General features: G+C 44.8%; 1 protein-coding gene across 1 annotated transcript in view; it reads left to right on the forward strand.

The window, feature by feature from the left end:
* Positions 1-2059: 2059 nt before the first annotated feature.
* BAIAP2L1 (BAI1 associated protein 2 like 1) overlaps positions 2060-22295 on the forward strand; it is a 112297-nt gene continuing 92061 nt past the window's right edge. Inside the window, exon 1 of the mRNA XM_018572145.1 lies at positions 2060-2319. Within this exon, the coding sequence (XP_018427647.1) occupies positions 2269-2319 (51 nt within the window). The 5' untranslated portion in view covers positions 2060-2268. The remainder of the gene's footprint in view (positions 2320-22295) is intronic.

The following is a 22295-nucleotide window of genomic DNA, read 5'->3' on the forward strand; positions in this document are numbered from 1 at the left end:
TATTAATAGTGTGAACAGGCCCCAAAGTGTATCTTTAGACAAACCTTTTTTTGGCGTAGGGAACAGGGTTGCCGCCTTTTCTTCAAGTGAAACCCGAACACTCTTGCACCGCGCACAGCTATTTGTTTTGGGCGGAGAATACGGAGAGAGCGAGGAGAGGCAGCCAGGGGAGGGAGTAAGGAGACTATAGGCTATAGAGGACTACAAATCCCAGCAATACATTATATACAGCAATACAAAATAATATGAAGCTACATATTTTGTGTTGTTCTGGGGTGGCGCCCCGATGTCCTCAGGGTCTCAGGTGGCCTGTGCAGGGCTGTGCGTGCTCTCAGGTGGACTCCGCGGGCTCTCCAGTGGGCTATGCAGACTTTAGGTGGGTTATGCAGGCTCTCAAGTGGGCTATGTGGGGGGTCTATGGCCGTTGGGATATGCAAGATCTTCTGAGCGGGCTGTGCGATGTCTCACCGGGGGTCTGGAGGTGGGCAACGCTGTGTCAGACTGAGGAGGAGATGTGAGGGCCGGCTTGCGCCTGTTTACAGGCACCCACGGCTCACAGGAAGTTGAAGCTTCTGGCGGATGCAGCTGGCTGAGGTACTGTGCTTGCTGGGGACCTCGACAGCAGCATCTGTCAAAAAACCTTCATAGTGTCTTGTATCCGGGTGTCAGCTGACTGGAAAAACACAAGAATCCAAAAAAAGGATTGTCCGGGTGAATCCTGGACAGGTGGCAACCCTAATGGATAAGGGTTAGACCAGGCCTCAAAATTTCCACTCGCCCCCTCGCAATTGGCGAGTGAAAATTGCGTGGGGGCGAGTGGAATCTCATCGAGGAGCGCCGCCGGCGGGACCAGAGATTGCTCACTTCTGTTCCCTCTTCTCATCGGCCGCTGCAGCTACAGAGGGGCCAAGAAGGAAGAACACAAGCGAACGATCGTCGTGGCGGTAGTGTCCCATCTCTGGTCCCGTCGGCGGCGCTCCTCGATGACATCCGCTGTTTTCTGCAGCTTCCTCCGCCCACCTCAGCTGCCAGGCTGGGAGGAAGATTGCAGAGACAGTGAGACCGGCCAGCCAGAAAGTTATGCAGCTTGCGCTGTGCGTCACACTGACCCCTGCGCTGTGCGTCACACTGACCTCTTTGCTGTGCGTCACTCTGACCTCTGCGTTGTGCGTCACTCTGACCTCTGCGCTGTGCGTCACTCTGACCTCTGCGCTGTGCGTCACTCTGACCTCTGCGTTGTGCGTCACATTACTGACCTGGCGGAGTTAAGTCCGGGGCATGGTAGGGGTTAGGTGGGGCAACTGGTGGCGAGTAACTTTTAAGGCCTGGCTAGTAGCTCAGGACTTGAAATTTTGAGCCCTGGGTTAGACCATCTGCATCCCCACTGTGGAGATTCCCGGATGTGTCCATAGTGATGCGGTCCTTATGCCCCTTCACGTTAATGACAGGTAGATACCGTGTTTCACCAAAAATAAGACACTGTCTTATATTTTTTTTGGTAGTGCCAAGCAAAGTGAATGCGGTTGCTGCCAGCCTGCCATTCATTTGAATGGGCACAGCGCCACATCCGTACGGACACACCTGGGAATCCTGTCACAAGAATCATTTTTTACCGCAGGAATCGCCAGGCGCAGCTTATATGGCCGTGGCCGTGTGCATGAGGCCTAATTAGAGAAACTCTACTACATGAATTGTGTCTGAGGAGAAAACAACAGGGGGCTCAATTCACAAAAACATAGTAGTCTGTTTATAAGGCAGTGAATGTGACTTTCACACACATTCTCTGGTGGAGTACCATCCAGGTCCGCGTGTAAATAAAGGGATTAGTTCTCCACCAGCGAATGTGTGTAAGTCCCATTCGCTAGTTTATAAATAGAGCTCGTGGTGCAGGTGGACCGTGGAATAAATTTTTCTTCATATACATGTATCAAGTTTATTGAAGTGACCGAGCACCGTGTGTGTATCACTCTTCACATTCCCCTCAGTGTCTGCCTGCTGACTCTAGGTGAACGGTGTGTGGCGCTCCCAGTGACCCCCCCCCCCTCCATACTCCGCCCAGGTACGTCCCTTCCCCGGCACCTGCTGCTGACCTCACCGGCCCCACCTTCCCTCCTCAGCCCGCAGCCGCCGCTCCCACAAGTTTTGACAGTTGTTGTGAGGTGGTGCTGCGAGAGGCTGGAACCGGGCATGGTGAGGAGCCGGGGCGGCGGGCGCAGCTAGCGGGTGTACGGAGAGAGAGAGCCGGTCACTGAGGAGACGAGCGCAGCCATGTCCCGGGACCCGGAGGCCGTGGCCAGGATCACCGAGAACACCTACAAGGTACAGTGTGACCGGGGAGAGCCGAGCCCACACATCGCTCCGATACCCCTAGTGCTGGGCTACAACCTGGGAGACGCCTCCTGGAGCATGCTGGTACTTGTAGTACTGCTAATGTCAACCTGCTGTGAGCATTAAAGGGGACCTTCACCTTCTTCATTCATTTTTCATATATTACTCCCCCTCCCTTTCTACAACCTATTTATTTATATATTTAAGTTCCTTTTTATTTTCTTTGTGACCGTCCCTGGACTTTTGTATTCTTTTTTCTGGAATGACATCCTGTAACCTCCTGGGATATTCGCGTCACGCATTCTAGGAGTCTTTGGGGCAATGTATGGCACATGCGCCCGTAGTGCGTCTTTAGGAGGCCGGGGGTCTCATTCTGGGTCTTGCTGCCACCCCCCGACACATACACTTCATCAGTGGACTGGCTACAAGAACCAAGAAGAGACAGCCAGCTTCTAGATGACCTGAGAGAGGAAGGTGGGGGGGGACATGACCTGGGTGAGAGAGGAAAGTGGTGGCACAGGACACGGGTGAGGGAGGAAGGTGGAGGGCACAGGACCTGGGTGAGGGAGGAAGGTGGAGGGCACAGGACCCGGGTGAGGGAGGAAGGTGGAGGGCACAGGACCTGGGTGAGGGAGGAAGGTGGAGGGCACAGGACCCGGGTGAGGGAGGAAGGTGGAGGGCACAGGACCCGGGTGAGGGAGGGGGATGGGGGGGCACAGAACCTGGTGAGGAGCAGGGATTAAAAATTAAAAAAGTAAGAAAGATTGTCAAGTCCTTTTATAATTATTATTATACAGGATTTATATAGCGCTGTACAAAATGGAGGGGGACAGTACAGATACAATTGCAGTACAGGAGGGCGCTGCTCATAAGAGCTTACAATCTAGTAGATCTATAAATGTTTCACCTTCCCATCGTCGTGATGCATGTATGCGTCAGCACGATAGGTGAACCGTAACACTGGCTGTATGTATATATGCGTCAGCCAGTCCGCCATTCGGCACTGAGATCGCTCTCACAGCACAGTGACCGAGCTGCCACTGTCAGCTCCCAGTCACTGTTTACAATCATCAGTCAGTGGGCCAAGCTCCCAATCATGTGACTGCTAGGACAGCCAATCACATAATCGGGAAAACCATCTCTGACTCCCAACATTAAGATCCCCTTAAAGAGCCGCCAGGAGTCAGCAGCAAAGGGTTAACACACTTACCCAGCACCCGTGAACACCCAGCCAAACTGTACCCAGCCAAACTTGTGCAAGTTGCTTTCCCATGCGGTCATGCTTATTCTTACCTTCCCACCTAGTGATTTACTGACCCCAAAAAAGCATGCCGCCAGTGAGCTGTGCGGACAGCGGATCTGTGCACTTTCTACCATGCAATGTCCTGTGAGGTAATGATGGCTGAATACCAGCCCCGGGACCTGCAACTTCCATAATGGCTGTATGTCTTTCCTGATAAATTGGAATACTTTGTCTGTGCACCCGGGGATCCCCCGAGCCGGAGCACAATGGTCTGTGCATCAAATCAAGGATTGTGTATAGCGTGCCTAGGTTTGGGGGGGCTCTCTGCGTATACAAGTTGTGTTGCTGTCCCCATAGAGGAGATACACACAGCAGATGTATGACTTTTAGTGACGTACCACTAAGTGAAATGCACAAAACCTGCAGCGTCTGTCATTCGGCATAAAGAATGCAGCACAACTCATCCTCCTGCCCCCCAAAGCTCAGGGGGGGTACTCATCAGGAACAGATACTGAGCCACCCTTTTTACAAGCTTGTGTAAGAGAGCCTAAAGGTATGAGCAGGCACTCTGGGTGCTCGCTTGTAACAGGTTATGTTACTTTTATTGTCTGTGTTATTACTAAGTTAACTGCTGGAACACCTCATTTACTAAGGTAATAAAAGCTTAAAGCTGAACTCCAGGCAGACATAAAAACCCAATGAATACAGCTCTGTATTCAGTAATATATTATGAAATGTATTTTTTAAATATCAGCCTGTTGCAGTCCACTGAACAGCAGAGCTCAGATTGGGAGAAGGAGAAGCAGCACAAGGAGCCAAGCAGTTGTGCTGCAGTGCTCATGTGGTAACAAGGAGCAAGCTGACAGAGCAGAGTGACAGAGAGGTGAGCTTATCAGTCTTCTGCTTCTCCTTTTACTGGTCCAATCATAGGCTGGGGAGGGACAAGACCTTTACGTATGACTTAACTGTGGCAGAGAAAAATCAGACATGGTTTTGCTGTGGGACTGAGCTGTGTAAATCTCAGAAATGGATAGAAATGCAATCCTTTGGCGATACAACAGCCCTCTCTTATGTATTTAATCCATAAAGTTTCCTGGAGTCCAGTGCTGGAGTATAAGGCCTCATTCGTGTACGCGCGTATGTGCGTATTGTACCATATGCAAATAAATGGCTCCATACACATAGCTGCGTATTGAGCCGTATATTTGCGTAGCGTAAACATGCGCAAAAACAGAATGGAACCAAGATGCGTCCGGGCAGCGTATTTCTGCGTATTTTACGCGCATGTGCATGTTTACGCGTACATACGTGCGTACAGTTCATTAAAGTTTCTATTAGGAATGATGCATTCTGGGAATGCAAATAGTGCACGCAAATGCGCTCGTATATACGCAATATACACTTTTGCTCTTGCAAATGAGGCCTAAAGGTGAAGTGCTCTGTATCCTTTTACCCCTGACCTACACTAACCCACCCTCCCCCTCCACAGATGCATACATACCTTGATATGGCGGCTGAGGTTCCGCTGTTTGTTTTCATGCAGTGCCGCAACTCTTCTCTGTCCCGGCCGTGTCTGCACAACACAGCGCTATAGACTTCTATGAGATCTCTGATTGTCTCCAGCCACAGGACACAACCCCATAGAAGCCTATGGAGCACGAATGAGCAGGTGCGGCCAGAACAGTGAACACTTGCACCGCTGGATGATGATTGAGGTAAGTATGTACAGTGGCGTAGTGCTTCTGCCTTGCAGCACTAGGGGTCCCTGGTTCAAATCCCAGCCAGGACACTATGTGCAAGGAGTTTGCATGTTCTCCCTGTGCTTGTGTGGGTTTCCTCCGGGTACTCGGGTTTCCTCCCACACCCCAAAGACATGAATGATGTAAGGTTAGTTGGCTCCTCTCTATGTTGTCCCTCTTATGTATGCATATAAGATAGGGACCTTGGGATGTAAGCACCTTGTGGGCGGGGACTGATGTGAATGTGCAATTATGTAAAGTGCTGTGTAAATTGGTGCTATATAAATACCTGTAATAAATAAGTTTGCATCTGTGGGGAGGGAGGTTGGGCTTTGTTTTAAAGTGCGCTTATCCTTTAATGCTGGACATACGTGTGTCAGCTGTAGCAATGGGCGGAGCTTGGTGTGAAGCAAGTTCGCCCAAGGCCATGCAAAACTGTCACTGACGCCCCCACCCGGCCTAATCAGTTGCGGCCGGGGCATTTCTTGCTCTTCAGCTACACGTCACAAAGGGGAGGGGAATGCCACTTCCACAACTGGACTGGGGGTTGTCCTCTTCACACCTCTAGTCACTTGTCAGGTAATTACAACCACTTGCAGCTTCCTTTCAGTCACATCGATGAACAAGCAGATCAGCGCAAACTACCACCAAGCGTTTTAGTTGTTTCCCAGCTGTGATTGTTACATTGATTACAATCTTTCGGTTGTGTTTGTGAATGATGGTTGAATGAGGTGGAAATTGTTGTGTGCATAGCAGCATAAGTGTCAGTGTGGCAGGTCACAACGTTATCATTATACAATATATCTATCATGAAAGAAGAATGAATCTGGCCCTCCAATGTAACGAGCCTGTCCTATGAGAAGAGTTTGTGATGTAACGCTGTGCTGAGCTGTCACTGTGATGAAGGTTTTACATTGAAAGGAAACGTCTTCATTTTATGAGTGTGTGTAAATATCTCTCATTAAAACTTGTTGATATTTGTTTTCTAATCAAGGAACCTGATTCATGTAAACTGGAGAAGACGGGATTGAAGCTGTTGTCTGTAGTAACCAATGAGGTTTCATGTTTTTCTTCAGGAGAATAGAAAACGTTTTTGCTCCAGTTTTCAGAGATGCGTCTCTGTGGTGCAGATTGTTTCATAACCTTTTTCTCCTTGCAGCTCCGTATCAGTAGGTGGCATCAGTTGGCTATGATATTAGCATTGTTTGTGATAAGCGGGTACTGTAGAGGTTGCAAACCGTAATACAAAATGGGCATTGGAAGTTGATATTGAAATAATGAATGTGTGAATTTAAAGTACCCGGCCTTACTTGTAGGGATTAGCACAACACAACAGAATTGCAGCAGTTTCCCCACAGAAATGCCAGCGTGTGTTGGTGTTTACAGTTGCCTGTGGTTTGAAAGTCATATAGCAGTGTCATATTCAGGACAGTTAAAGTGAACAACTGCTCCCACACTGCAAGACTAACTCCGGGCAAAACTATTATTAACCCTTGCAGTGAGGCTACCCCTGCACTGCAAGGGTTAACTGCTTGTTTTGGTCTAGGGAGGAAAATAACAAAGAAATGCTCACCCGAACCTCAGAACCGGCTGGCTGTGACAATGCTCTCTCCAGCCTGTCTCCTCTTACACTCCAGCAATGGTATGTCCCATGGTGTCCTATACACAGTGTATTGGACGTGATGACTAACAGGACCTTAGGCTGCTAGAGCGGAGGGGGCAAGGCTGGAAGGACCGATCTAAGTGCAAGCCGGCTCTGAGGATCGAGTGGCATAAGTTTTTTTTATTTTCCTCCCTAGACCAAAAGGAGCTGTTAAAAGAGAACTATGGGGTTAGGGAGGGGAGGTGGTTGCTGCAGTTGTCTTTGAGCCAGCTGCGGGGTTCGGGTAAGTCAAAGTGCTTTACTTGGGTCTCTTGGACAATTCTTTTCCAGCAAATGCAGGCGAATGGCCACTTGAATACCAAAACAGTGACGACAGCTGATTGGCTGCAGTCACTGTTTGGCCAACAATTTTCTGCCTGGCCCGTTCAGTTTTTCAGTCAAAGGTTGTCCTCTGAATGTCATGGCTTGAATTTCAACGGATTCACAAGAATCTCCTGAAATTCGCTCTGTGTATGGCCAGCTTTACAGACAGATATTTCAATCCCATTGGTTCTGCCTCTAAATTGTTTTACCTTTTCGAACTTCTAATGTCTGAGAAGTGCGTTTGTCCGATATGAATAGGAAATGCATTCTTTTACATACACTATGCAAAGTACTTCTGCTGCTTTGTTTACATGTTATGTTGGCTGTGCGCTGTTCTTGCTTTGTTATTAATACCGGGCTTTAAACATTGGCTACAGAGCATGTTATGTGTCAGTGTCAGAACAATGATGGAGGGCGGAATTGTAACCTCCTTTTATTGTGGAGACGGAGTCATTTGTATTTAAGAGCAAGTGGTTTGAGGTTTATTAGAGCGCTAATTGACCTTATTTAGTGACCTTGTGAAATCTAATTTGTGTGTAAGTTCTTTTGTTTCCTTTCACGTTTCCCTGCCATTTAGTAATGACACATAATGATTAGAGTATCGCTGTGCTTTGTAGTTTTCTGTTACATATGCCGGATGTAATATGAGAAATGTAAAATCCCTGCTTTGACTTGGGCTCTGTCTCTGCTCATATAGTTTTAGCTGTATGGTAATAAAATGTTCAATGCTCATCTCTGGGACAAACAAATATTGTCCTAATACAAGAGGCACGTGTATTCTTCCTTCAATCTTCTGTATTTCTTCCACATCTGTCCAAAGTGAAGCCTTGTGAAGGGTGTGCAGGAGCTTCCTGCTCTCTCTCCTTGTGCAGGGTGACTGGTCCTGTATCCGCCCCCCTCCTGTAGTTTTCTGTAGTGCTGGGTCCACCCTCTGCTCTGTGCACAGTGCTAGATGACTTTCACAGTGATTATGTCACCGCTATGTTCATAATGTGATTTCTGGGTTTGCAAAAGCATTTTGTGCAAACAGAATGAGGAGGATTTATCAAAACTGGAGCAGACAAGAAGCTGTGCATGGCAACCAATCAGCTACTCTCTTTCATTTTCAAATTTTAACTGAACAAACTGAAGAGAGAGGCTGATTGGTTGCCCTGTACAAGTGCTCCAGATTTTGTGTTCTCCACTTTTGATGAACTCCACTCAATGGGGGGAATTGATCAAAACTGGCACAGACATAATCTGGAGCAGATTTGCATTGCAACCAATCGGCTTCCATCTCTCATTTTCAAATCCGAACTGAGCAAACTGAAGAGTGATGCTGATTGGTTGCCCTGGCAACTGCTCCAGTTTTGATAAATCACCACCAATGTATTATATATCCTCTCTGCCTATTGAGGAATATATAAAAAAAAAAATGTGTGCCCAGAATTCAGCTTTAAAGTTTTGGGACTCAGACATTCCTTCTTGTAGATAAGTAATGCCAACTGCTGTAGGAGCTCTCCGGCCTTGGACAATGAAGGAGCAACTGCACATTTTTTTTACTACTATTTAGCTCTCTGCAGATTATTACTGTTGCTATCATTTCATCAATGGGCTTTGCTGCTGCTCTACATATTATGGCGCATTTAGAGTGCGCTCTAGTGAAAACACGAAAGAAAAATCTGAAATGCACACAGTGGACAGAAAGGCTTCTGTGATCTATCCAGGCATAGTTGTAGTACTTCAGGGCTTTTCACTTTTGACCAGTACACTACTGCCATACATTTTAAAACGGTGGATGTGGTGTTTAGTACTCTATTTACATCTTGTCCGCTCACCCTGTTTATGATAGTACAGCACAGATCATAGGCAAAATGGGCAGAGCCAATCAGAGTGGGTCTGTGCCTTGTGATTGCTGTGATGGCCAATCACAGCGATAACAAATGTAAACAGTACAACTGTTTACATTGGAGAGCCCGCCCCTTCCTCTCAACAGAGAAAGGGAAGAGCAAGTTTCATAAATGGGTTTCTAGGAAGCAACAGGTGGTGGTGGAGGCAGTTTAATGCATTTTTATTGTGCGATTGTTTTTAACCCTTTGACACACACACCCACTCTCCTGTACATCTTGTCCCCATAATGTCTCTGGAGTGTCTGTATACTAATGCCTTGAGCTCCCTTCTTATCCTGTACATGAACCCCCTGACCTCCATCCTCCCACTGTATGTGACCTGTACCTTAAACCCCTTCACCTCCTCCTCCCTCTTTGTATGGCCTGTACATTAAAGTGTATGTTACCCCAAATACTGTTATGGCATGTATGTGCCTGTACTTTCATGTACCTTATGGTAAATATAGCCTGTTCTTTTTGTATTGCTTGCTTTGCTGTGAAATACCTGGTGATCCTGCCAGTCCCCCTTCTTCCTCTTTTTTTTTAAGCAGACCTCACCATGGAAGCAGACGTGTTCAGTTTGCATCCCAGCTCCCTGTAATTGCTGACAGCAAATACAGGACGCCGTGCTGACACAGAGCTCACACCTGTGCTGAGCCTGTCCCTCTGCCACAGACTTTAGTGAATGAATGTTCTCTGTGTGCAGACAGGGAGTGAGATCCAAGCGTGACATAACAGGACTCCCCAGCACTGTTTGTGCTGAACAATCACCTGTATATCCACTCCTTTTTGCATGGAAAATGTAATATTTTACAGATTACCAATTCTTAAATGTGGTGGCTGTATTTGTTTTTTGGAGGCTTTTATTTTCACATGGTGATCCGGCCAGTAAATTCTTTTATTTTTTTAACTTCCTTTAAAAGACCAAACTGTCCAGCAAAAGTGGCAGATGCAGGACTGAGACACTGACAGGGGTGCTGACAATGGTCAGATTTTATTCTGTTATGTACAGGGTGGATTTTATTTAAATCAAGTCGATTTAAATCATAATTTTTAAAGAGCAACTGTCATCTCTGTGCAGTGGCTCCTCCTCTGACCCGCTGTTGACTCACCGACAGTCCCATTCACTTTAATGGGACGGCTGGCGATGCGGCAGTGACACAACAAGGTGAGGGACGTGGTGGGCAGCAGCTGAGTGGATGCCCGCTAAGTGCTCGTTAAATGTAAGGACTCATTCTTGCTGGTAGTAAGAAACTTTAATATTATTATTTGCAAACAAAATGAAGGTTTCCTATTTTAGAATATTCAGCTGTCAGGTTAGTAAGGCTGGGTTCACACCTAGGCGTATTGCAAAAGAGCGGCTGTCGCACGTTTTTTTTAACCGTGATTCGCGGTAAAAAAAAGTCGCGCGACCCCGAAGGCTACTTGGCTGTATTCCAATGGAAAACGCCCTACAAAACGCCCTACAAAACGGCCCAAAGTAGTACCTGTACCTTTTCAGGCGTGGGCCGTTTTGGAGCGCGTTCGGGACGGGCGGAAATACGGCAAGGTGTGAACGAGTCCATTGACTACAATGCAATTTCTAATTTTTGAGCGTTTTGTAGAGCGTTCTTCGAGCGTAGAACGCGCTACAAAACGTTCAGGTGTGAACGAGGGCTAAAACAGCGATATCAGAACGGATTTTAGGTTAATCATTCATAGTTGGAGAACTACTCAAATTCTTTTATTTAATTAAAACATTATGTTCCGTATTCTTGTATTTGCTTAAACATCAGTGTTTAGTAATGCATCAATGCAGTGCATGTTATCTCAGCTTTCAGAGCTTGGATTCATTGAATGAGTTTACCAAAAATGTAAATATTGCAGAATATACAGCCTCATGCTACATAATAACTACCCAGTAAATAATCTAAGAGACTTTAGGTGCAGACATCTTACTGTTGGCATTGCCCTAGCCTGCACAAGACCTTGCAGTGTTTACATGGTACGTCTACAGATGGCAAACAGTCCAAATCTTGTCATGTTTTGAGGCCTGCTTAGATCATGAAAGCTGTATCCTGACTAGTTGTTATGAACAACTTCTGGTTTTCTTTACCCCCATCCCAGGATCGATAGGGTTCTCTATCATTGGTCAATCATTTGACCAAGCAAAGATCTGGATTGCTCTGAAGAGTCAAATATAATTTATTTTTCCGGGCTCTCAAAAATGTCAGCTGGAGCCGGAGACGTTGGTCCATGCAGCAATTCTGCCTGGATCTGTTTACAAATTACCGTATTTTTTGCTCCATAAGACGCACTATTTTTCCCCCAAAAGGCGGGCAAAAATGTCTGTGCGTCTTAGTGCCCATTCACACTGAGCGACACTTACCTCGAGCGGATTTCCGCGCGATCCATATATCGCGACTTTTCGGGCGACGATCGCACAACTTTCACTATTGGGCTGCATGCAAAAAGAGCAAAATCATGCGACATCCGCGCCAAAAAGCATCCTGCACAGCGACGAGTGACAGCAACGAACGACAGGCGATATTGCGCAGTAGATTTAAAAGCGTCATTGAAAAGCATAGAATGAGCGAGATCTCGCGATATCGCGCGGCAATATGTGCGATTTACAAGCGGAAATCCGCTCAATGTGAACGGGGCCTTACGGAGCCAATGTGTGAGAGCTGAGGCGGCGGGGCTGACGGTGTACCCATCGATGTGGAATCCCTGCCACCCGGGACATGCAGTTTCGTGCACCGGGCGAGTTGTTTTTTTGTACATTTAGCCCTGCTCCTCCTGACAAGCAGCGCTAAATGTATAGTGTGGAGCCGCCGCACATTTTCATACAAATCTGATTAGATCACTTGTATGAAAGGAACAACAGTGTTCCTATCTGGGGGGCCCATGACCCACGGCATAGGAGCTCACCATAGAGCCACTAGAGCAGACGAAGAACGTCCGTTCTTCGTCTGCTCTATATGATCACTAAGACAGGTGGTGCTATAATTACAGCGCCACCTGTCTCAGCTGTCAGGAACTACACAGAACCCTAACCGTGTCTTATGGTCAGGTGCGTGTTATGGAGCGCAAAATACGGTACATCTAATAGGTTTGGAACTTATGCAAGGCTTTACCTTTTATCACCATTGGACATCTTTGTCACTTGCAATCAGTTTTTCGAGGCGACATCAGCACTATCGAAACTCTGTGCACATGGAAAGTAAAAGAATTTATAGCAGAAAGGAATGTGGAGGTGCTGTGGAGGTTTTCCTTCTTTTGAACCCAAGGCTTATCTTCCAAGTTACGGTTTCTTAGACATGAGATTTATTAATATTATAAACTGCTGTAATACCCATAATAATGAAACACAAAAATCTCACAGTACAAACATAATTTAATACGATTGTATCTATGGTTGCTGTGCTGCTAGTTCTGATATTTTGTAGATGGTGTGTAGCATGATAATATGGAAGAGACAAGGACTGGCAATGACAAAATGGTTTGGGCTTGTTTCCACCATCACCAGACCAGATCTGAATGCTTTTTTGCAAACACGGTTACATACGTTTTTGACACGTTTTCTGCGCGTTCAAGTGCGGTTTTTTTTAGTTTGCAGATTATGTCTCTGAGGTAATTTCCTGCTTCTTCTCAGCTTTTCATGTGTTTGTGACCTTCACAGGAGCATAGGAGTTAAGCAAGCATGGAGCCATGGAATGCAGACATTGTCTTGGCACTGCGTGTGATAATCAGGACATTCTTGTACATAGGTGACAAACCTATCTGTGTCCGCATGTTTGCTCATCATGTTTGCAGGACACACAGAACACAGCCAAGGTCACCAATTTTCAGGTGAAAATGCCCCTTTTCCATAAAGGAAATGTCCAATGTTGGTTAGGTTACCGAAGGTGACCCATAGTGGGCTTTCTTTTTTTTAATGGTTTTTTTTTTTTTGTGTTTCAGTGCGTTTATACACGTTTTTGTTGCGTTCCGGTACGTTCCAGACTAGAAAAAAACGTGCCTGCAGTACTTTTTTTGAAAGCACTTGAACTGACTACACTGCTGGGAACTGCAGCCCTAAAATATGATAAGAATACATGGGGATGCATTTCTGGTGCGTTTAAAAAAACGTTATGGTCTGGTTCTGGTCTGACGATGGTGGAAACAAGCCCTTCGTGTATTTTTGCCTGGGGCTCGGTTACAACTGCTTATGTTGGGGGTACGCATGTGCCGCAAATCCGCTTTGCCACGTCCTGCATTAGCTTGGCCCTCTAAGTTTAAAGGAAAATTTGCTTCTGCTCCAATTTTTTACAATGTATTGTGCAGCTGCATTCTAGAGCTGCAGGAAGGTGACGTTCAAAATGACACCACAGCGCATTGCATTCTGCTTGGTGTGCTGGCCTGCGCTGGGATAACACAATGGTGTGAATAGGCTCTTAATCATTAAATATTTCATAAATCCTCATCATAGATATCATTTGAATATTTATTTATACAATAATAAAGAAAAAGTACAGCCTACAGAGTGAGAATGTCTTTTCTGTATGACAATTACAATAATACTGTTACTAATAGTTAATTTGTATCATAACATAATGATAAGAAAATGCTGTATGCTCTGAACAGCGAGCCTCCAGCCTATCCGCTCCAGCAGATTCTGTTTTTGTGTACAATATGTCTGCTTCCATAGACTAGAAACATTTTCCTTGACAATAGTTTACACTGTAAATCTTATGTACCACACAAAGAGTGCCACCACCCTCTAGCTGCAGTAAGTACACATGAGGATACCTATGGCACCAGGTAGTTGCTACACAGCCAAAGAGTCAGAGTGCACACATGGGTTTTGTGGTAGAGGAAACCTTTTCTGGGATGCACATCATCTGCCATTCTTCTCATTCTGCAAATCCTAGTTTTCTGGTTGTCATGTTTACTTTCTTGCTTGAATACTGAAGCCAGTTGGTCAGTGTACTAGCCAGGCAACTAGCATTTTGAGATGGGAATGGACAATGACATCCTCCAAATGTTTGCTTTATGGTGGATAAGGGGGGGGTCCACAGGTACCAACTTGAATAAGGCAGAGACATCGAGTTGTACTACGTGCTCCATACCCTGAAAGTTGCGTCTTTAAAAAAGGTCCTGCAGTGCTCTGACGAGAGGGCCAACTTACATTTAAGGTTCTATTTGGAACCCAAACTTAAATGTTAACCAGTGGAAGAGGAAAGCATAATCTAGTGTTTTTCTTAGGCTGTACCTACATACAAGGATTGTGTATGTGTGTAATGTCTCTATGAGCACTTGCTTATCTAAGTTACTCTGGATATAGTTTGCTTACTGGTTGCTCCAGGCTAAAGTCTCCTTGTAGCCATAATCCGAGATAGTAAACTGTTGTGCTGACAAGGGCATGTTAGCTAGTTGCTGAATCATCTGATCTAGCCTCTACTGCCGCAGGTATAGACTGTCTGTGTTGTAGGTTCCCAGTTATATGCTGCTTGTGCCTTGTAGAAGTTTTATGCTGTAAGGGCCCAGTAAGGGCTAGTTTACACCATCTTCAGTGCAATGCACTGGATCGCATTGCGTTGGCTCACTTTGTTGAGGGTCGGGAAGGGGCGTGGCGGTCCATTGAACTCAGTGGCACTGTAACGACGCCCTCCGGCCGCACAGGAACTCTAGGCACATCAATGCCTGCGGTCCGGTCAGAAAAAATGCTGCAAGCACTATTTTTTCAGACCGGACCGCAGGCATTGATGTGCCTTGAGTTCCTGTGCGTCCGATCGCATTGCGGCCAGATGGCGTTGCGACGGTGCTATTGGGTTCAATGGACCGTCACGCCCCTCCCGCCCCACAACAAAGTTAGCCGGCTGCAGTGCAATCCTGTGCGTTCCGACACAATTCTGGTGAATACTGGCCCTCACACCACATCATCTCCAGACCAGTCTGTTTCCGAATCCAAAATGCATCCTAATGTATCCCTATGCTATTTCTGGCCTCTGTTCACACCAAGGCAGTCCGTTCAAGACCAGACCAGAAAAATACTGCATGTAACATTTTGTCAGGTCTGGAATGCACTGGAACTGCGGACAGGTTCACACCCTTCTGGTCCGGAAAATGGTGTGAACCTGCCCTCAAGCAGTGGTGATTTCAGGGCCACAAACAGCACTCTGGCACCTCTTTGGTGGCCTTTAAAAAACATAAAATATGAACTCATTGTACTCCCTCTGTACACATAGATTTTGGAACAAGCTAAAATTGTGCAGAAAGCACTTTTTATTGGCTGCTCTGAACCAGATCACCAATCATATTACTCATATGTCACATGCTCTTTTTGTATTCAATTTGGGAATGTTGCACCTTTTAAAGCTTTTATTTCGTTTTTAACTCCCACCCCTTCACTACATTTTATCTTTGCGTAAACCATAGATTTATACATATATTAGACCTTATTGATAATGAGATTGATGAGCAGAGGTCCCAAAAGCCTGATTCTGATTAGAACTTTTTATCCACTATTGACTCCATGTATTTGATTTGTCCTGAAGTGTATAAGAACTCATTTATGCATAGGAAGGAACTACCATAGTCCACAAAATAATAAAAATGTTTTGTTTTTTTTAATGAGTAGAACAGTCTGTTTTAGCATTTTATATATCTTGGGTTTTTCCAATTGACAGGACTCCCCAACTCTGCAGTCCCTGCCGATTCTCACCCTTCCAATTATGGCAGTAGGAGTAAGTCCTCTTGGAGCAACCTCTGTAGTTCAACACAAAAAGTCAGACAAGGAGAGTGATTGGTGGCAGCAGGCTGAATGTTGTGAGGAGTCAAATGCAGAAATACAGTTCTAGGATATAATTTTTTATATATACAGTATTTCTGGATTGTATGAGAATTTTTAGAAATTTGCATTTTAAATGATCCTTAATTCCATAATCCATATTGTAAAAAATGCTTTGGCTTTAGATACGCGGTATTTATTATAATCTTTTAAGTGTCAGATTAATTCTAGGCATAATGTTTACTAGTTATTATGTTGCTGCTATGCTGTCTTAATACTTAGGTGGTGTCACTACATAGTTTCCACATCCTGTCACTGCTAAGGTCAGAAGGAAGCTGCTGAAAAATGTGTCTTGTAATGTACAGATTTAATGGTTAATTTATCAAAACTGGAGCAGATTTGCACTGCAACCAATCAGCTTCTCTGTCTCATTTTCAAATCTTACCTGAGCAAACTGAAGAGAGATGCTGATTGGTTGCCATAGGCAACTGCTCCAGTTTTGATAAGTTCCCTCCTTTATGTTTTCAGGTTGCTGCTACTCCATACTGATATACCAAATACAGTAAATTCCCAACTTACGAACGGGTTCCGTTCCGAGAGCATGTTTGTAAGTCCAATAAAGTTAGCCCAGGTGCCCAGCTATATCACTGCTGCTTTTACGCTTGCTTTTGGACATCCTTTGGACCTTTGGAGGTATCCGGAGATGCATTTAAGGCCCCCTTTACCTTGTAAGTTGTTTTTCATGCTCCACTGCCAGTCTAATCCATCGTCAGAGCCCTGGAAAATGCCAAGTCCTATTGGGTATGGAGGCACATATGACATGCCCCCAGTTAAGTGCTTTGTGCCAGGTCAGCCAGTCGCTACCGGTAGTTGTCACACAGGAGCACAAGGGAGTGTGTATAGACCTTTGTAAGTTTCAACCTTCAGAAAGTGTTACAAATTTTCACTTGGTCTGGCAGCAAAGAACCACCTGGGAAAGTAAATACATGCTGCTTATTGTGCTTTTTATGCACCAGACCTATTATATGTCTAGTATGGGCAAGGTACAGACTTGCTTTAAAGTGCAAATGTTAACAGTTGCTGGCATGTAGGACTTTATTGCAGAAGAGAACGTGTATGTCTCTTTTGCAATAAAAGCTTATCTTCTGGTTGCCAGCTACTTCTTTTTCCCAAACCCTGGGCAGGGTTTGGTGTTGGGATAAGCAGTGCGAAGTTATGTTATCATGGGTAGGCCAATCCAGATAGTAGTATACAATGAACCAATTTATAGACCGGGCAAAGAAGAAAGGGCTGACAAAGGAGCTGGGGAGTTATGTGCAGTAAACTGTAGTTGCTCTTTAGGCCCGGTGCAGACCTGAATGATCCGGGATCGCACAGTCCTGCTAAATTGCCGCGTGGCATGTTTGATTTCAATGGGGTGACATCCACGCGGCAATCCCTTTCGCGATACACGATGAGCGGCTGAAATCTGCCCAGCGCAACTGGAATGGGGTGCCATTCAAAAATAATGGGACCCACAGCACAATTGTCTGTGATGGGCGACTTTGTGACGCATGGTATCGTGCATGATTGACACATGGTCACAGATTGCCTAGATGTGCACACGCTCTGAAGGTGTATGTATATTTGATACACAGTAGAACTGGAGAAAATGAATACAACACAGATTTGATCTGTTATTTCTGCCTCTCATAGTAACGGCAATTCTTTAACCTTTCTAGATACTGTTTGTGGCAGCAGACAGCTTTTTGCACCAGACATGACCGTTCATAGAAAGGCAGCCAAGATGTTACAGCACTGTTGATCAATGAAATGTCTCTCCACTATGCACATTATCAAAACATTGCACCCACAAATGAAAACCTTGTAAACTATTATAGTAAGGAAGGAAGAACCAGCAAAATGGCCGTGATGTGTGCTAAGAATCTCATCTCCTATTGCCCTTGGGAACCTGTCTTCTACATCTTCTAGTCATACTAGTCATACAGCAGCACCTCTGTTTAGTTTTACATTTTCATGGTGTTGGCTGTTCTGTTGAAATGGCCATATCTGAATGATACAAATTTTGGTATCTAAGCTACAGGAGACTATAGAAGCTACAAGAACCGAATACTTGTGCTGATAAGGCTTACTTACAACCACACCTTCTGTCTGGGCTACTTCATATCCAGGAGGTTGACTGTCAAATTTGAATATCATACACAGCCTGATTATCATACATATGGAATATTTATTACATGTTTGGGCACCATATCTGTTCATATAACTATGTCTGACCTTGACGTAGCACTGGTCTTGGGATTTAGAATGGTCGTAGCCTCCAACGCTGGACAGGAACCTTCAGTTACATTATAAATAGGTGATCCACTAGCTTCCATTTTGAATTGGTATTTAGAAATTAGATTTAACATCTCTCTGATTTTTGTGCTTAGTGACAAAGTATTGAAGCCACTGGCAGCCAGCACTATAGTGTATACATGCACCAATGAAAGATTATATAGTTCTCTTAGTACTGCTCTCCTTTAAGTTAAAGGAGAACTATGAGGTGAGTGCTTTTCACTCATAGTTCTAGCCGACCTGTGACAATGAGACTGTCACAGGTCGGCTCAGTAGATCGGGAAGTGAGCGAACACATACCTGCGTTCGCTCACTTCTCGATCCTGTCACGGCTCTCTGCTGTGACAGGGGAGGGGCTGGATTCCCCCCTCCCCGCTCCGATCCTCCAGCGCTGACTGGCAGAACGGACGGGGGAGGGGCGGGTACAGCCGGGTCTGCCTCTAGATGGGAAGAGCCAGCTGTCACTCACGCAGCTGGGCGGATCCAGACATAATTGTCGGGATCCGTTTCAGCTGCGGCGTCTCAGTATACCGCGAGCTGTAGCTCGCGGTATACTGTGGCGACTCAGTATACCGCAAGCTATGGCTCGCGGTATACTGAGCTTAGGGTGACGGGAGGACGCTAGTTTGTGTCCTCCCGTTACCCTAAGGAGAACTATGGGGAAAAGCCCTAACCCCATAGTTCTCCTTTTAAACATTGGCCTTCTTTGAACGACTTGGTGCAGTTGCTGTGATCTGAAGTTATCTGTAGCAAATCTGGCTAGAGGAAAAGCTTTATGATCACTGACACTTACTGCAACCGTTTATGATCACTGACTTTTACTGCTGATGGGTGTCCAGGTCTCCCTCTTCTACATTAATACCGTGCCATCTTTGTGGCAGCTCTTCCATGATCTCCAGCCCTGTTGACATTGCACTACTATGGCAATCTGAGCACAAACCAGGAAGCGCATGTCATGTGGCAACTGATATTCTATATAGTGTGTTGGAGAACCATTCAACATACATTGCAGTAACGTGCTTTACCACATGGGGACTGTGGATGGGACTTAAAAGAGAACTATTTTTATCCCATAGATCTCTTTTTAGGGTCACAGGAGGACATATGCTAACCTCCCGTGACCCAAAGCTCAGTATATCCCCAACTATTTGTACATTTCTCTTTTTGTTCTTTTGAATAATGGTGCTTGGTTGTTTCACAGGAAAGTAAAGTTAAACTTCTGTGCATATGATGCAATCCCTACTAAAATGACAGCAGAGATATTTACAGAACCCTTTGATGTCAGAAATAATCTTTTTATCTTTGAATGTTGGTTAGAACTTTGTGGAAATAGGTAGACATATTGACTACGGTGTCTTCTTCTTATACTGTAAGATGGCTGACACTTGGCTAATTATCTGGAAAAAGAGCCAGCAAGTTCTGGCTGCTGTACTAAAAGACAGTCAAGATAAGTATGTAGAAAATGTTCCTAAGTAAGAGGACAATCTGTACTGGATTCAAGAGAAAAGCTTGTGTCACACAAAAATATATAAAACACATACTGTTTTTGTATTCTTAATTCAGGATTGATTAGATTCCAGGAGCCAGGTAGACATTACAGTGGCTGAGCTAGTTTCCCTTGGCTTAACCCTTGCACAGCCACCATTCTACTCCAAGCTTTCCTGTTCTGCTTTGAATGAAAGATACGCGGGCCTGCCTGTAATGTGGTGGGTGGAAGGGGGACCCCTGGACTGGAGCTTATCATTCTTGAGCGACGTTGTTATATCTTGGCCCAGAAATTGTGTCAGGAAGCATTCTACCTTGCTCTTACTAGCATATGAGGGTTTTGCAAAGCCCTATCCTGGATAATATGGTTACCAGCACTGAAGGTAACAACAGGAAGTTATTAGATTCACAACGTTATCCACACTATTTATACTATATGGAGGTCGAGTGACCATATCCAACCCTAAATAATTATCCACTACACATCCTCATGATATACTATATGGAGATCGATTGACCATATCCAACTCTATGAATTGAGTGTGGGACAACAAAGGCATAGAGATTATCCAGATTTACTATTCTATATCACCAGGGATATTGCATTTTCTTGGATCCCCTATGGTTCTCTTCCTGATCCAGGGTCACGTGCACACAGAGATGGCATAGTTGACCATGTTTTATGTGGCTGATTCTAACATTACTGTTACTTATCTATGACATTCACTGTTCTTCTGAAGTCCACAAAACACATTCAGATCCTGCAACTCCATAATGTGATTGACCATAAGAAGTATGAAGTTATATGGAGGAGGTATTATTAAGCACACAGACCATGTAGTAGTAGATGATCCACAGGTATCCAAATGTGCATGATTTTAGCAACTACATACTAGTGTAGATGGCACTACAGAAACCGCATGCTAAGCCTCCAAAAACCTGTAGTGAGAAAGTGAGGAGGTTGCCGTTTGGTGTATTCATCTTCTGAAAATAGAGAGCAACATTTTGTCCGGAAAAGGTCATTATTGCAGCCCTTCTATTAGGCCCACAGTTTAATGTGCGACTACACAACAATAGGATTGCAATTGTTTTTAATGAAGCCTGTTCACAGGCCCCAAAGAAAGCCAACTCTCTGCCTTGTGTTGGAAAAATGGGTACGGTAACAATTTTTGGTGCGGCAACACACATTTTTTTGGCCCCATAGACTTAAATGGCAGCACAACCTCTATTTTTATCCAGGCTTTTTTTTTAAAACTAAAATGGAAGGCCACAGCATGCTCGATGTGGAGCAGCCTATAAGGCTGGTTAGACATAGCGATTGCTATATGACCCCAGTGACCCCCCCCCCAGTACAAGGATCATGGCGAGTGCGTGAGGGCGTGAAAGGATGTTTGCAAAGATGTTTTCATGGATTCCTCCTATAGCACAACAGCACAGAAAACCAGAAAGCAGACACAAACAAAGACTATCCCTAATGATGTCACAGCATACACTGGTTTTCATTGGCCAAAACAAAAAAGACAAAACGTGTGACAACATATTCAAAAGCATCAAAAACATGCTTCAAGGCACAATAAATGACTCATCAAAAACAAAATGATGAAGACAGGAAATGCAGATGCAAAGATGTGAACCTCTTTATTTGTTCATCACAGCAGCACACTTAGCATAGCTTTATGCTACCATACTTCTAAATCAATCTAAGCTGCTCTTTTCCTTTATTGCCTGTTGAATATAGATCAGAAGTATTTTCTTTTCATTTCTTTATATTGCTGACTGCAAGTCATGATCTTTAGCGTCCTGCTGTTCTTAAAAGTATGAATGATATAATTACTAATGCATGCGGTTTCTACCCATACTGTTTGTATATCTTTGTACACGTGTGCTGGAGAAGCACACGAACATCTGTAGCTCCAGGCTGAGTTTTTAAAACAATGAGGAGGTTCATGAGGAAAACACCATATATAGGTCCGTGTCTGCTGCTGGGTACCAGGTGTACTGTCTGAGAATCCCATTCTTGGAAAACACTGCCAGAATGAACGTTAGAGGTCTCATTCATTAAAACCATGGCAGGTGATCAGCATTGTATTGGGCTCTTTCTATGTTAAGTCTAATCATTTACAGGTGAAACTCGAATAATTAGAATATCGTGCAAAAGTTCATTTATTTCACTAATGCAACTTAAAAGGTGAAACTAATATATGAGATAGACTCATTACATGCAAAGCAAGATAGTTCAAGCCGTGATTTGTCATAATTGTGATGATTATGGCTTACAGCTCATGAAAACCCCAAATCCACAACCTCAAAAAAGTAGATTATTACATGCAATCAATAAAACAAGGATTGTACATAGAACAATATCGGACCTCTGAAAAGTACAAGCATGCATATGTACTTGGTTTGGGCCCCTTTTGCAGCACTTACTGCAATTACTTTTGCACGATATTCTAATTATTCGAGTTTCACCTGTATATTTAACATCAATAGTCACCAACATCCTAGTCCTTATATCCGAATAGGTAAATAAACACAATGATCTTGGCACCTATGCACTGTGGAAAAGTATGGCAATCAT

This window comes from Nanorana parkeri, unplaced genomic scaffold, assembly GCF_000935625.1.
Source record: "Nanorana parkeri isolate BGI_ZX_2015 unplaced genomic scaffold, ASM93562v1 scaffold3, whole genome shotgun sequence".
Taxonomy (NCBI): domain Eukaryota; kingdom Metazoa; phylum Chordata; class Amphibia; order Anura; family Dicroglossidae; genus Nanorana; species Nanorana parkeri.